The sequence below is a fragment of the Pleurodeles waltl genome, chromosome 3_1, assembly GCF_031143425.1.
Source record: "Pleurodeles waltl isolate 20211129_DDA chromosome 3_1, aPleWal1.hap1.20221129, whole genome shotgun sequence".
Classification (NCBI taxonomy): Eukaryota; Metazoa; Chordata; class Amphibia; order Caudata; family Salamandridae; genus Pleurodeles; species Pleurodeles waltl.
In genome coordinates, this window is record NC_090440.1 from 1,898,743,150 (window position 1) to 1,898,760,094 (window position 16,945).

General features: G+C 46.8%; 1 protein-coding gene across 1 annotated transcript in view; it reads right to left on the reverse strand.

The window, feature by feature from the left end:
* The window catches only part of FAM117B (family with sequence similarity 117 member B), a 399,159-nt gene that overhangs the window by 140,998 nt on the left and 241,216 nt on the right, over positions 1 to 16,945 (reverse strand). Inside the window, exon 6 of the mRNA XM_069226040.1 lies at positions 15,469 to 15,694. Within this exon, the coding sequence (XP_069082141.1) occupies positions 15,469 to 15,694 (226 nt within the window). The remainder of the gene's footprint in view (positions 1 to 15,468; positions 15,695 to 16,945) is intronic.

Consider the following 16,945-nt stretch of genomic DNA (forward strand, 5'->3'; position numbering starts at 1 on the left):
CAGAGAGATGGAGATCTGAGGACTCTAATCTCTGACCTAGACTTGCCTCCACAAAAGTTTGTTAGAGTTGCAGGTGATTTGCTTGGCACTGAAGGCATTCCTTTCAACATCAAGGGGGAGCAGTTGCAGATTCTCACAGATAACACAACCACCATGTGATACTGCAGCCGACAGGCTGCCATGAAGTTCTGTGCTGTGTCAGTTGGCCTCGCGTCTCTGGTAGTGGCTGAATACTTCGGTCATCTCCACAACTGGCTCACACCTGGTAGTATCTCTTAAATGCCAGGGTGGAGGAACTCAGCGGACCCGGAGGCGGTGCAGGACATCGACTAGCAATGGGGAAAAACCTGACTCGATCTATTCGCCTTCGCAGAGAACCTGCAGTGTTGAAACATTTTGTGTGTTGGCGGGACCGAGCCAGTTCGCCATTGAATGCCTTTCGCAAGCGGGTGGGGGGTGGGTTGGAAAGAGGGTCAGGATTATTGTATGCCTTCTAACACTCCCTCTTGTAGCCAAGGGACTGAAGGAAATCAGGAGCAACCAGGACCAATCATCGTAGTGGTTCTGAACTGGGTGAGAAAAGTGTGCTACCTAGAACTTCTGACAATGAACATTTGTGCTCCAATCTGGCTGCTCCTTCAGGATGATCCCCTGTGGCAGTAGCAGGTCCAATTCTTGCACCAGAGCCTGCAGAACTTACACCTACATGCGTAGAGACTGAAAGGTGACAAATTATGACTTTTAATTTCCTTTCGAAGTGGTTGGTGTCAGCTTGGCAGATAGGAGTTGTAAGGAAATGCCTCCTTGGCATGGATACCCCCCGACTTTTTGCCTTTGCTGATGCTAAGTTATGACTTGAAAGTGTGCTGGGACCCTGCTAACCAGGCCCCCTGCACCAGTGTTCTTTCCCTAACTGTACCTTTGTCTCCACAATTGGCACAACCCTGGCACTCAGGTAAGTCCCTTGTAACTGGTAACCCTGGTACCAAGGGCCCTGATGCCAGGGAAGGTCTCTAAGGGCTGCAGCATGGTTTATGCCACCCTGGGGACCCCTCATGGTGGGGAGAAAAAGACTAAGTCGACATGGCACTCCCCTCAGAGTGCCATGCCAACCTCACACTGCCTGTGGCATAGGCAAGTCACCCCTTTAGCAGGCCTTACAGCCCTAAGGCAGGGTGCACTATACCACAGGTGAGGGCATAGGTGCATGAGCACTATGCCCCTACAGTGTCTAAGCAAAACAGACATTGTAAGTGCTGGGTAGCCCTAAGAGTATATGGTCTGGGAGTCTATCAAACACGAACTCCACAGCACTATAATGGCTACACTGAAAACTGGGACGTTTGGTATCAAACTTCTCATCACAATAAATGCACACTGATGCCAGTGTGGAATCTATTGTAAAATACACCCACAGGGCATCTTAGAGATGCTCCCTGAAAACATACCCGACTTCCAGTGTAGGCTGACTAGTTTCTGCCAGCCTGCCACACACCAGACATGTTGCCAGCCACATGGGTAGAGTGCCTTTGTCACTCTGTGGCCAGGAACAAAGCCTGTACTGGGTGGAGGTGCTTCTCACCTCCCCCTGCAGGAACTGTAACACCTGGCGGTGAGCCTCAAAGGCTCACCCCCCTTTGTTACAGCGCCACAGGGCATCCCAGCTAGTGGAGATGTCCGCCCCTCCGGCCACTGCCCCCACTTTTGGCGGCAAGGCTGGAGGAGATAATTAGGAAAACAAGGAGGAGTCACCCACCAGATAGGACAGCCCCTAAGGTGTCCTGAGCTGAGGTGACTCTTACTTTTAGAAATCCTCCATCTTGTGGATGGAGGATTCCACCAATAGGATTAGGGATGTGCCCCCCCTCCCCACAGGGAGGAGGAACAAAGAGGGCGTAGCCACCCTCAAGGACAGTAGTCATTGGCTACTGCCCTCCCAGACCTAAATACACCCCTAAACTCAGTATTTAGTGGCTCCCCAGAACCTAGGAAATGAGATTCCTGCAACCTTAACCAGAAGAAGGACTGCTGACCTGAAGCCCTGCAGTGAAGACGGAGATGACAACTGCTTTGGCCCCAGCCCTACCGGCCTGTCTCCCAACTTCGAAGAAAACTGCAACAGCGACGCATCCAACAGGGACCAGCGACCTCTTAAGCTTTAGAGGATTGCCCTGCAACCAAGGACCAAGAAACTCCCGTGAACAGCGGCCCTGTTCAACAATCTGCAACTTTCTTGCAACAAAGAAACAACTTTAAAGACTCCACGTTTCCCGCCGGAAGCGTGAGACTTTCCACTCTGCACCCAACGCCCCCGGCTCGACCAGCGGAAAACCAACACTACAGGAAGGACTCTCCGGCGACTGCGAGCCTGTGAGTAGCCAGAGACGACCCCCCTGAGCCCCTACAGCAACGCCTGCAGAGGAAATCCAGAGGCTCCCCTGACCGCGACTGCCTGTAACAAGGGACCCGACGCCTGGAACCAACACTGCACCCGCAGCCCCCAGGACCTGAAGGAACCGAACTCCAGTGCAGGAGCGACCCCCAGGCGACCCTCTGGCCTGAGGAGTCCCCCCCTGTGCCTGCCTGCATCGTTGAAGGTTGGGGTTGCCTTGAACCCCCAATGGTGGGCTACCTTGGACCCAACTTTGAGACTTGTAAGTGTTTTACTTACCTGTGAACTTAATCTTTACTTACCTTCCCCAGGAACTGTTGATTTTTGTACTGTGCCCACTTTTAAAATAGCTTATTGCCATTTTTACAAAGACTGTACATGCTATTGTGATTATTCAAAGTGCCTAGAGTATCTAAGTGAAATACAGTTCATTTAAAGTATTACTTGTAAATCTTGAACCTGTGGTTCTTAAAATAAACTAAGAAAATATATTTTTCTATATAAAAACCTATTGCCCTGGAGTAAGTCTGAGTGTGTGTTCCTCATTTATTGCCTGTGTGTGTACAACAAATGCTTAACACTATCCTCTGATAAGCCTACTGCTCGACAACACTACCACAAAATAGAGCATTAGAATTATCTCTTTTTGCCACTATCTTCCCTCTAAGGGGAACCCTTGGACTCTGTGCACACTATTTCTTACTTTGAAACAGTATATACAGAGCCAACTTCCTACATTGGTGGATCAGCGGTGGGGTCTAAGACTTTGCATTTGCTGGACTACTCAGCCAATACCTGATCACACGACTAAATTTAAAAAAAAAATCATTAGAAACTGATTTTTGAAATTTGAGCTATTTTTCAAATTTTTTAAAAGTCCTGCTAGGGCCTTGTGTTAGTCCCTGTTAGCGTTTCTTTTAGAGTTTAAAAGTTTTGTCAAAGTTTGGATTAAGTTCTAGAGATAGTTTTAGATTCTTAAAAAGTATCCCAACTTTTAGAGAAATAATGTCTAGTACTGAAGAGATGGTGGTGGAACTCAACCTCGTCCCTTAACTGCATCTTAGGATGTCAGAGTTAAGGACTCTGTAAAATAAAAAAGATAAAAACTGGATCAAACCCTACCAAAGTACAGCTCCAGGAGCTTTTGGCAGAGTTTGCTAGAGACCACCCCTCTGAAGACAACCTTACAGAGGGGGAAGCTAGTGACCAGGAGGACAATTTCCCCCCTCCAGTCCTAGAACAGGGTTCCTCAAACCCTGACTCCACAAGTGATAGTCAGAGATGCTGCTTCTCCCACAGGAGAGTCCAGTAACTCTGGAAGCACTGAGGGCAGTCTCAAAGATGACCTCCTGTTAGCAAGGATGGCCAAAAGATTGGCTTTGGAGAGACAGATCCTAGCCATAGAAAGGGAAAGACAAGAGATGGGTTTAGCTCCCATCAATAATGGCAGCAACTTAAAAAGGGTCAGAGAGAATACAGACATGCTAAAATCCCTAAAGGGATTGTAACAAAATATGAAGATGGTGGTGATCTCACCAAATGGTTCACAGCTTTTGAGAGGGCTTGTGCAACCAGAAAAGTAAACAAATCTCACTGGGGTGCTCTCCTTTGGGAAATGTTCACTGGAAAGTGTAGGGATAGACTCCTCACACTCTCTGGAAAAGATGCAGAATCCTATGACCTCATGAAGGCTACCCTGATTGAGGGCTTTGGATTCTCAACTGAGGAGTACAGGATTAGGTTCAGGGGGGCTCAAAAATCCTCGAGGCAGACCTGGGTTGATTTTGTTGACTTCTCAGTTAAAACACTGGATGGTTGGATTAATGGCAGTGGTGTAAATGATTATGAAGGGCCGTATGATTTGTTTATGAAGGAACACCTTTTAAGTAATTGTTTCAATGATAAACTGCATCAGCATCTGGTAGACCTAGGTCCAATTTCTCCCCAAGAATTGGGAAAGAAGGCAGACCATTGGGTCAAGACTAGGGTGACCAAGACTTCAACAGGGGGTGACCAAAAGAAAGGGGTCAAAAAGACTCCCCAGGGGAAGAGTGTTGAGACATCCAAGGGAAAAAGTAAAGAGTCTTCTACAGGGCCCCAAAAACCTGCTCAGGAGGGTGGGTCCAAAGCCTCTTCACAATCCACATTTGGGTACAAGGGTAAAAACTTTTATCCCAAAAAGGCCTGGTGTCGTAGCTGTAATCAGCAGGGACACCGAACTGGAGACAAGGCCTGTCCCAAGAAAGGTTCCACTTCTACTACTACTCCAGTTAGCACTGCAATAGCCAGTCTCCAGGTGGGATCAACAGTGTGCCCAGAGCAAATCAGGGTCCACACTGAAGCTATATTAGTCTCGGAGGGTGGGGTGGACCTAGCCACACTAGCTGCCTGGCCCCCTAATATGCAAAAATACAGGCAGCAGCTCTTTATTAATGGGACTAGAGTAGAAGCCCTGAGGGATACAGGCGCCAGTGTCACCATGGTGACAGACAAACTGGTTTCCCCAGGACAATACCTGACTGGACAAACGTATCCAGTCACCAACGCTGACAATCAGACTAAAGTACATCCCATGGCTATGGTAACTTTAGAATGGGGAGGGGTCAATGGCCTGAAACAGGTGGTTGTCTCCTCGGCTATACTAGTAGACTGTCTGCTTGGAACTCAAACCCCATGCAGCCATGCTGGGTATCCCTGAACTGGTGTGTGTCAAGACAAGGGCACAGTGCAAGGCTCAGGGTGAAAAACAGGTGTTGGAGTCTGGAATAATGGCCCAACCCTTCAAGTGAAAAGGAAAGAAGACTGGGGAAACAGCTTCAGCACAGAAAAAGAAAAAGAACCTCTCTTCTAAGGAAGAAGTTATATCCCCTGAGGGAACTGAGCCTATGGAGTTGAACCTTATCAGGTTGAGCTCTTGGGCCCAGGGGGAGCCACAAGGGGACAACTGTGCAAGGGGCAAGAAATATGTCCCTCTCTTGAAGGCCTTAGGCAGCAAGCTGCTGAGGAAACGAAAGGAAATGTAAGTGGAACCCACAGGGTCTATTGGGAAGATGGACTCCTTTACACTGAGGCAGGGGATCCAAAACCTGGTGCCACTAGGAGAGTGGTAGTGCCTCAGGAATATAAGGGAGTTCATTTTAACCTTAGCCCATGACATTTCACTTGCTGGGCATTTGGGACAAACCAAGACATGGGAGAGGTTAGTCAATCATTTCTATTGGCCCAAGATGTCCCAGAAAGTAAAGGAGTTTTGTGCCCCCTGTCAAGCCAGTGGTAAGACAGGTGGCCACCCAAAGCCCCCCCTCATTCCACTTCAAGTGGTGGGGGTCCCATTTGAAAGAGTGGGAGTGGATATAGTGGGTCCACTTGAACCTTCCACAGCCTCAGGGAATCAGTATATCCTAGTAGCAGTGGATCATGCTACTAGATACCCTGAACCAGTTCCCCTTAGGTCCACTACTGCCCCTGCAGTAGCCAAAGCACTCATTGGTATTTTTATCAGAATGGGATTTCCTAAGGAAGTGGTTTCGGACAGAGGTACCAACTTCATGTCAGCTTACCTAAAACCCATGTGGAATGAGTGTGGGGTGACTTACAAATTCACCACACCATACCATCCACAAACCAATGGTCTTGTTGAGAGGTTCAACAAGACATTGAAGGGCATGATCATGGGGCTCCCTGAAAAGCTCAAAAGGAGATGGGATGTCCTCTTGCCATGCCTGCTTTTTGCCTACAGAGAGGTGCCTCAGAAGGGAGTAGGGTTTTCCCCCTTTGAACTTCTGTTTGGCCATCCTGTAGGGAGAGACCTCATCATGAGCCTAAGCAAGATATAGTGGACTATGTACTAGGCCTACGTTCAAGGATGGCAGAGTACATGGAAAAGGCAAGCAAAAACCTTGAGGCCAGCAAACAACTCCAGAAGATGTGGTATGACCAAAAGGCTGCTTTGGTTGAGTTTCAGCCATGGCAGAAAGTCTGGGTTCTGGAGCCTGTGGCTCCCAGGGCACTTCAGGACAGATGAAGTAGCCCTTACCCAGTGCTAGAAAGAACGGCAGGTCACCTACTTACTAGACCTAGGCACTAGCAGGACCCCCAAAAGGTTGATCCGTGTGAACTGCCTAAAACTCTTTCATGACAGGGCAGATGTAAACATGTTAATGGTTACAGATGAGGACCAGGAAACAGAATGAACCTCTCCCTGATCTCCTCTCCTCTGACCCTAAAGATGGCTCAGAAGATGGAGTGGTCTAATCAGACACCCTCTCTGGCCAACAGCAAGCTGACTGCAGGCAAGTCGTCCAACAGTTTGCTGAGCTCTTTTCCATAACCCCTGGTCAGACACACCTGTGTACCCATGATGTGGACACAGGGGACAGCATGCCTGTCAAAAACTAAAATTTTAGACAGTCCGATCAAGTTAAGGAAAGCATCAAAGTGGAAGTCCACAAGATGCTGGAATTGGGAGTAATTGAGCACTCTGACAGCCCCTGGGCTAGCCCAGTGGTCTTAGTCCCCAAACCTCACACAAAAGATGGCAAGAGAGAGATGAGGTTCTGTGTGGACTACAGAGGACTTAATTCTGTCACCAAGACAGATGCCCATCCCATTCCAAGAGCAGATGAGTTAATTGACAAATTGGGTGCTGCCAAATACTTAAGTACCTTTGACTTGACAGCAGGGTACTGGCAAATAAGAATGGCACCAGGAGAAAAAGAGAAAACTGCATTCTCTACACCTGATGGGCACTACCGGTGTACTGTGATGCCCTTTGGCTTAAAGAATGCCCCTGCCACCTTCCAAAGGTTGGTGAATCAAGTCCTTGCTGGCTTGGAGTCCTTTAGTGCAGCTTATCTTGATGATATTGCTGTGTTTAGCTCCAACTGGCAGGATCACCTGGTCCACCTGAAGGTTTTGCAAGCCCTGCAAGCAGCAGGCCTCTCTATCAAGGCATCTAAATGTCAGATAGGGCAGGGAACTGTGGTTTACTTGGGACACCTTGTAGGTGGAGGCCAAGTTCAGCCACTCCAGCCCATGATCCAGACTATTTTGGACTGGGTAGCTCCAAAAACCCAGACTCAAGTCAGGGCATTCCTTGGCTTGACTGGATACTATAGGAGGTTTGTGAAGGGATATGGATCCATAGTGACACCCCTCACAGAACCTACCTCCAAGAAAATTACCAAGAAGGTAAACTGGACTGTAGAGTGCCAACAGGCCTTTGACACCCTGAAACAAGCTATGTGCACAGCACCAGTTCTAAAAGCTCCAGATTACTCTAAGCAGTTCATTGTGCCTAGCCCAGGTGGTGGCTGCCCCGAGGAGCCCCCGTGCTTGCCTGCATCGTTGAAGAGACCCCCGGGTCTCCCCATTACTTCCTATCTGAAACTCGACAACTGTTTGCACTCTGCACCCGGACGCCCCTGTGCCGCTGAGGGTGTACTTTCTCTGCCTGCTTGTGTCCCCCCCGGTGCCCTAGAAAACCCCCCTGGTCTGTCCCCTGAGGACGTGGGTACTTACCTGCTGGCAGACTGGAACCAGGGCACCCCTGTTCTCCATTGAACCCTATGTGTTTTGGGCACCTCTTTGACCTCTGCACCTGACCGGCCCTGAGCAGCTGGTGTGGTAACTTTGGGGTTGCCTTGAACCCCCAATGGTGGGCTACCTTGGACCCAACTTTGAGACTTGTGTTTGACTTACCTGTGAACTTAATCTTTACTTACCTCCCCCAGGAACTGCTGATTTTTGCACTGTGTCCACTTTTAAAATAGCTTATTGACATTTTTACAAAGACTGTACATGCTATTGTGATGATTCAAAGTTCCTAGAGTACCTAAGTGAAATACCTTTCATTTAAAGTATTACTTGTAAATCTTGAACCTCTGGTTCTTAAAATAAACTAAGAAAATATATTTCTCTATATAAAAACCTATTGGCCTGGAATAAGTCTTTGAGTGTGTGTTCCTCATTTATTGATGTGTGTGTACAACAAATGCTTAACACTACCCTCTGATAAGCCTACCGCTCGACCACACTACCACAAAATAGAGCATTATAATTATCTCTTTTTGCCACTATCTTACCTCTAAGGGGACCCCATGGACTCTGTGCACACTATTTCTTACTTTGAAATAGTATATACAGAGGCAACTTCCTACAGGCGTCCATCCACAAAATCTGTCTACGCAGAACACTGGCAAAAGTTTATTGCTTGGTGTTTCTCCTGAAACCTCCCACCCCTGAATGCATAGTCATTGGGTGTTTTTCAGTTTTGTTGTTTGAGGTTTTTTTGTCACTAACCTGGCAAGATATTGCTGTGGCAACTGTTAAGGTTACCCTTTTGTCCTTCTTACATTTACCCGATCCGCTATCCCTTTTCTTATCACAGTTTTCTAAAGAGAGCTTAGCCACATGTTCCCACCAATGTTGTTAGTGATGCCACAATGGGACCTTTTTTTGGTGCTCACTTACCTTATGTGCACTCCCTTGCACTTCGCTTCCTCACTATTAAGGATGCATTTCTCATCACCATTACATCGGCCAAGAGAGTGACACTATTCCACCCTGTGCCACTCCACGACACTACTCCACTCCATTCTACTCTACAACACTATGCGCCACTCCGCGGCATGCCACTCTATGCCACTCCATTCCATCACTCTGGCATATCCACTCTGACACTCTCCTCCACACTTTGCCACTCTACTCACCTCTTTTACTCTGCCTCTCTCCTCCACTGTGTGCTACATTGTCACTCTGACACTTTATGCCACTCAACACTCTAATCCACCAGCAATTGCCTCTTCTACTCCACTCTCAACACTACATTTTCAACACTAGACTCTTGATAGTAAACTACACAACACTCTACACCACTTCACTGTGTGCCCCTCTCTGCCACTCTACTCTTCACCACTAACTTTAATCAATGCTGAACAGCTGCCATGCTGGTGTACAATATGGCAGAAACACATTTGCAAAGTCAATACCTCTTGCATAGGCGCACCCTATTGGCTTTGCCATTGCTTGCTATGTCTAGAAAATGTCCCCAGAGTAGACGTGGTCAGTAGTTAGTGGGCTGCCAGATTCCCTCCCTCATGATAAATGCTCTTGACCTACCTGAAACCGCAGGTAATGTCCATGGGACTACAGGACAAGGATGTAAAATTATAGGACCTGGGAGTCCTGCGCTATCATCCAGCCCCCGGGATTGAGGGCTGACAGAACTTGGGCTAAAGGAAGCATCTTCAACTTGTCCTTCCGGAAGAAGCAGTTCAGAGGGAAAGGGTCCCAACCTTTTTTGGGACCAGAAAGAAACGGGAGTAGGAGCCATTCCTGATCTCAGATGCCCTCACAGGGTAGGAAGTATGTTACACCACCTTGTGCACCCATTAGTCTGATGTGATATTCTGCCATCTGGTGAGGTGAAAGGTGACTACCTTCTACCAGGCAATTGTGTGCCCCCAAGAACAAATTAACCCCTTGAGAGCCAGGGACGTAATGGTTATGTCCGCGGCTGTGCCTCTTGGGCGCCACAGACGTAACCATTACGTTGGATTACCGGCCCTCGGGGGGAAGCGCTAGCGCTCTCACCGAGGGACGCCCACCCCACCACCCCAGAGTCAGGGCTGGAACGGGAATCGATCCCCCCCCCCCTCCACCATCCCCCCCCACAGCAGAAATGCCCACTAGACACCGGGGACGTTTTTTTCTTTGGACATGATGGGAGCGGCCCCTTGGGTAAGGGCTGCTCCCCAGGGGGCCAAATAATTTTTAGACAATTTCTGCACCCCCAAGGGCAGCTCTGGGGGGATGGGGGGACTGGGGGGGATGGGCAAAATAGTGGAGTCGTGGGCCTGGTTAGGCCCCCACCCCAACTGTAGGGAGAAATAGTCTTTCAGCTCTCCCCTCACACTAAAACATCTTATCCCATGGCAAGCAAGAGGACATTTGATTATTTTAGGTTTTGGTTTTACATTTGGGCCATGAGAGCTTGGTAACTCTCAAAATCGTCCCACTTGGAATGGTAAGGGCTGCACTTTTTTGACTTTGGGACGCTGCCATGTAGAAAAATTCACAAGACCCAGACACATCTGAAAACTAAACATCTGGTTGATTCCAGGGTGGTGTGGTTCACATGCACCCCACACCATTTTCTTACCCACAATGCCCTGCAAACCTCCAACTTTGCTGGAAATCACAAATTTTTATGATGGAACCTTCCGGAATCTGCAGGAATCCACAAAATTCCTACCACCCAATATTGTCTCATCTATATCGTTAAAGATTCTGCTGCACTTGTCAGCCTAAAAATGTTTTTTTTTTTTAAAACTGCCCTTTTGGACCCGCTTTTTGTTCCCCCTCAATTTCAACATGTTTTTGGCTCTTCCCTGTCACAGGCACTTGGCCCACCTACACAAGTGAGGTATCATTTTTACTGAGAGACTGAGGGGAACTGGGGTGGTAGGAAATGTGTCCCGGTGCGGTGATCCCACATAGAAATGTGGGGAAAAAGTGATTTTTTTTTTTAGCTAAATTTGAAGTTTGCTGAGGATTCTGGGTAAGAAATCATTGGTGGATCCACGCAAGTCACACCTCCCTGGACTCCCTTGGGTATCTAGTTTTCAGAAAGGTCTGGGTTTGCTCGATTTCCGTAGGTGCCGGCTGAGCTAGAGGCCAAAATCCACAGATAGGCACTTTGCAAAAAACAGCTCTGTTCTAATTGGGAAAACGTGATGTGTCCACGTTGTGTTTTGGGGCATTTCTTGTCGCAGGCGCTAGGCCTACCCACACAAGTGAGGTACCATTTTTATCAGGTGACTTGGGGGGGGGACGCTGGGTGGAAGGAAATTTGTGGCTCCTCTCAGATTCCAGAACTTTCTGTCACTGAAATGAGAGGAAAAAGTGTTTTGTTGGCAACATTTTGAGGTTTGCAAAGGATTCTGGGTAACGGAACCTGGTCAGAGCCCCACAAGTCTCCCCATCTTGGATTCCCCTAGGTGTCTAGTTTTCAGAAATGCGCAGGTTTGCTAGGTTTCCCTAGTTGTCGGCTGAGCTAGAGGCCAAAATTGACAGCTAGGCACTTTGCAAAAAACACGTCAGATTTCAATGTAAAAATGTGATGTACCCATGTTGTGTTTCCTATTGAGAGCATTAGGCCTACCCATGCAAGTGAGGTACCATTTTTATCGGGAGACTTGGGGGAACACAGTATAGCAGAACAAGTGTTACTGCCCCTTGTCTTTCTCTAGTTTTTTTCCTTCTACATGTAAGACAGTGTGTAAAAAAAGACGTCTTTTTGAGAAATGCCCTGTAATTCACATGTTAGTATGGGCACCCGGAATTCAAAGATGTGCCAATAACCACTGCTTCTCATCACCTTATCTTGTGCCCATTTTGGAAATACAAAGGTTTTCTGGGTACCTATTTTTCATTCTTTATATATTTCAGAAAATGAATTGCTGTATACCCGGTATAGAATAAAAACCCATTTCAAGGTGCAGCTCATTTATTGGCTCTTGGTACCTAGGGTTCTTGGTGAGCCTACAAACCCTATATATATATCCCCGCAACCAGAAGAGTCCAGCAGACGTAACGGTATATTGCTGTCAAAAATCTGACATTGCAGGAAAAAGTTACAGAGTAAAATGTGGAGAAAATGTGCAGTTTTTTCACCTCAATTTCAATATTTGTTTATTTCAGCTGTTATTTTCTGTAGGAAACACTTGTAAGATCTACACAAATTACCCCTTGCTAAATTCAGTATTTTGTCTATTTTTCAGAAATGTTTAGCTTTCTGGGATCCAGCATTGGTTTCACACCCATTTCTGCCACTAAGTGGAAGGAGGCTGAAAGCACACAAAAAAAATCTTAAAAATGGGGTATGTCCCAGTAAAATGCCAAAAGTGTGTTAAAAACAAATGGGGTTTTCTGATTCAAGTCTGCCTGTTCCTGAAAGCTGGGAAGATGGTGATTTTAGCACCGCAAACCCTTTGTTGATGCCATTTTCAAGGAAAAAACCACAAGCCTTCTTCTGCTGCCCTTTTTTCCCATTTTTATTATTTTTTTAAACAAAGTTTTCGCTGTATTTTGGCTAATTTCTTGGTCTCCTTCACGGGAACCAACAAAGTCTGGGTATCTCTAGAATTCCTAAGATGTTGGAAAAAAAGGACGCAAATTTGGCGAGGGTAGCTTATGTGGAAAAAAAGTTATGAGGGCCTAAGCGCGAACTGCCCCAAATAGCCAAAAAAAGGCTTGGCACCTGAGGGGGGAAAGGCCTGGCAGCAAAGGGGTTAAAGCAGTTTTGCGACAGCTGCAGGAGTGGAGTTAGTATGTTGCCCCGGGAGGCCTGGACACTGTCTGTATGCTCCCCGGGTTTGTGCTTAAAAGAACTAGGAGGCCTGTTGCTGCTGAGGCAATATTGGAGCTGTTACTGCTGACATCCTCCACTGAAGCCTCAAAAGGGGCGCTGTTGTTGAAGGAAACGGCTGAGCTAGGCCCAGAGTGAGCAGCAGCCTTGCTCACTTTAAATCTCTCCAGGGTTGAGTCTACCTTCGCTCCTAATTGTTTCAAGCAATCAAAAGGCATGTCAATAAGACCGTGTTGCACATCTAATGAAAAGCCTGTGGTATCCAGATGTGGAACTGAAGTGCCATGCTGGTAATCAATGCCCTTCCCAGACAGTCAGTCCCATCAGACCAGAGTGGATTGATAATTATGTTGCACCTTAACTATCCAGGACTAGCGGTTGCAGGGTCGTCAATACGCCTGTCACACTGCCCCACAATGAATGCCAGTATCTGCCTAGGAGCCTTTGGACTCACTATTGGGCGATGAACTAAGGAATTAATTAGGTTTAAAGCAGCTGCAGGATGCCTGTGTCCACTAGATTCTCTGGGGTAGAACACTGGAAAAGAAAATTAGGATGTCTAGAGGTACACCTAAGTTGTCTCCCAACTAGTCTGTTTAGTGGACAGCAAGATCCTGGTTTCGACCTGGTGCCCACCAGCCCGAAATTCGGTCCTCATTAAAAGGCAATAGGGGTTCCTGGCTGGTCAGTGCTAGATTAACATTCTCAGTCAAGACATTTGTCTTTACTGCCTGCGTAGGAAGAGTAGAGTCAAGGACATCTGATGCCCTTCTAATCACAGTGAAGGAGACAGAGACTTCAGTGGACTCAGCTTGGTGTAGGCAGGGCATGGCTAGGCACCGATGGAGTCGCACAGGAGCAACAGAGCTCCTGGCTAAATTCCGATATCCTCTTTGATCCTTTACCCTGTTCTTCCTCGGGCACCCCAGACACCTGCATTGAGGTCCCCAAGCTGGGCCCACGGGAGCGGGTGGACATCTCTTGTTCTTGTGCCGCCCCGGGCAGGGGTTGCTGTTTGGGGCCTCAGATGGAGTTCCAGTAACCCGGCACACAAGATGGCAGTACCCTGGCGATGCAACCTTGCGAACTGTGAGGCCCACAACCGGGGAGTGGATCGCGAATACTGCACACTGGGCAGGGGACATCACCTGGGGACACACGCCACTTCCCCTCTCATCCCTCTCGCACAAGCAGCTGCCCGAAATCATAAAATTCCTGTGCCTGGCAGCCCCTGGTGGTGGTTTGGGCCCTGCTCAGGGGCGGGCGTCCTGACGCCATGACTGGGTGTATTCGGGCCTGCAACCATATGGGGACATGGCAGTGAACAGATGCTTGAGGCAAGGCTATCCCAGGCGGGAAGGAGGCTGTAAGTCCTAGTGAGGGCCTGTGGGGAGCCAAATTACACACAGACCACGCCTGAGACTAGCACGGAGAAAGAAATGGAGGTACTGTACACCCTAAACCAGTGTTTCCCAACCTTTTGACTCCCGAGGACCCCCACTGAATCACTACTGGAAACCGGGGACCCCCAAGAAATTTGTACGATTTAAATTTCAAACATTAAAACTGTAATTTGCAAAAAATACACAAACAAGTACACGCCAAACAAATACTCAAATTAGTAAAGATATTATTTTATATTGGAGAAAATTGCATGATATGATCAAAAAAAGTCCCATGGTGGGAAAGAATATGTGAGGGGTGGAGGGCAAAATACCGGAGCTCCAGCAACTTAACAAGTTCCTCAAAAACTGTACTTCCAGATAGTAATACTTCAGTAAGTCCTTCTGTTGCTGCAGGAAGGAGATTCCTCACCTACCTAATTCACAGGACCCTTACTTTTACATTCCCATACACTCAAACGACAAGTATTATTTTAATATTTGACAGCCTCAGTAGCAAAGCAGCACTATCTGTTTAGAACATTCCCTTTCAGCCTGCAACCCACACCAGGATATTCAGTTATGATGCATAGAAACCTAAAGTAGTATTCAAACGTTTGTCACTGGCCCTTAGTAAAACCTTTAGTCTTGGCCTCGGTTTCGGGGATTCAAATTAATGACGTATTTCAAAGGAAGCTATATAAAAAGTTAACTACGAATACAATAGCAAACAAAAACATACTGTAGGAATTGGCAAATGAATGTCAAGAAGTACAAGGCGGTAGCCTAATTATCCATACCTCAGTGCATTTATTAAATTATATGTTAACAAAATGGACAAATAGTTAACCAGTTTATATGCAGTGAGCCTGCAAATGATCTGCAATGCAAATGCATTTACAAGACCTGCATGGGAACAAAGAAGCCATATGTTACTTCCATGGCACTTTCTCAGACAACCAAGGGAAGCAAATAATTTTTTTCTGAAGACACAATGTTATTTGTTGATTACACAACAAGCAGAAAACTACAGATTCTGGGAGCAGTCTAATATGCAATAAATTGTGTTTAGTTTCTAAGCAACAGGAAATAAACTGTCAAATTCACGTGATCAGCTAAATAAAAAGTAGCTCTAAGATTAAGCTTAGCAACTCTCTGTAATTCAAATGTCATTAGGACACTTGAATGACTTTCACTTCAAAACCGTGAATGTGAAATATTCTTTACGTTCAATAAACGTTCAGTGGTTTACATATTCCCCAAAAAGAGCATTGGTTCTGTTACATTAAAAAATGATGCAATGTAATTTAAAAAGGCAGTAATACCTTTCTCTCTACTGTCAGCAAGCAGATCGTCAGCGGAGCAAGGACTTTCTTCTCTGCCTTCATTTGTAATGATGAGGAATGAGGCAGGGGAAATGGACTGTGATCGGCTGCTGCTATTACTGCCTCTATCTGCGCCACCAGGTGTCTGAGTGTCGATGTTCCGAGTGCTGTTGCTGTGCAGCACTAATGGCGGAGGAGCGCGATGTCCATCAGGAATATCTTGCGGCTGTGGGAAATTAGAACCTTTTAAACCACTTTGTTGCCATGCAGACAAAAACTATTTTGCTTGCTAACCATACTTTCTAATCTAAGGCATTTCTTTAACTACACTCCTGTAACCCAGGGTCACCCTGTGGGAGGAGGGGGACTGTGAATAGGCCTACCTTACAAATACATTACATACACCTTTCTTGAGCTTTAAATTTAGGCCCACCTGAAAAGGAAAATGTTACCTACCTTGTAAGACTGTTTGTGGCACGTAATGCTGTAGATTCACATACTATGCATACTCCTGCCATCTAGTGTTGGGCTTGGAAGTGTACAACTTGTTTTTGTTTGAAGACATCTTTTGAGTCACAAGGTATAGTGACTCCTCTCTTAGTTGGCAGTGCGCATGGACAAACTCCAAAGATAAGTCTTTCCCCGCACAGCGGGTGAGGATGGAGATATTGAGTATAAGAAAGCATAAAGATGTCCAAGCAACAGAAAGGAATAGTAGACAATATAGAGAATACAGTAGAAGCTATCTGCAACAACCAACGGTTTCTGAGGAGAAGAGTGGCACACATGAATCTACAGCACTACGTCACAAAAAGATGCTCACAGTTTAAGTAACATTTTCTGCCTGTGGCATGTGTAGCTGTAGATACACATGCTGTGCATAGACTGTAAAGCAGTTTCCCTTATAAGGCAGTGGCTAGTCAGAGGATGTTGCAGAGCACTGAAAGAGTGCACGCAGGATGGCTTTGCCCACTTTGGCCTCCTGTGTCGCTAGGACATCCACACAATAGTGTTTGGTGAATGAGTGAGATGTGGACCAGGTAGATGTTTTACAAATGCCAGCTTTCAGAATGTTACCTAAAAAAAACACTAAGGCTGCCATTATACGTGTAGAATGTGGCCATGGAGAAGCAGGGAGCTCACTTTTGGCTTTTGCATAGCAAGTTGGAATACACCTGACTAGCCAGGAGGCAATTCCTGCTTTTGAAGGCCACAGATAGCTGTTGTGTTTTGCGAACTGGTTTTGCAGTATCAATGTAGTACATGAGGGCTCTTCACACCTAGTGCATGAAGTGTCTACTTTTCTACTGAGCAAGGATGAGGATAGAAAACTAAGTTAACTGGGAAGGAATTTTGGATTAGTCCCAAGGTTCACTTTGTCAGTGTGAATCTTGGAAAAAAAAGAAAGGTTCCTCTAAAATGAGTGCTCGAATCTCGCTTAAGCGTCTAAGTGAGGTAATGGCAACTCAAAAAGCCC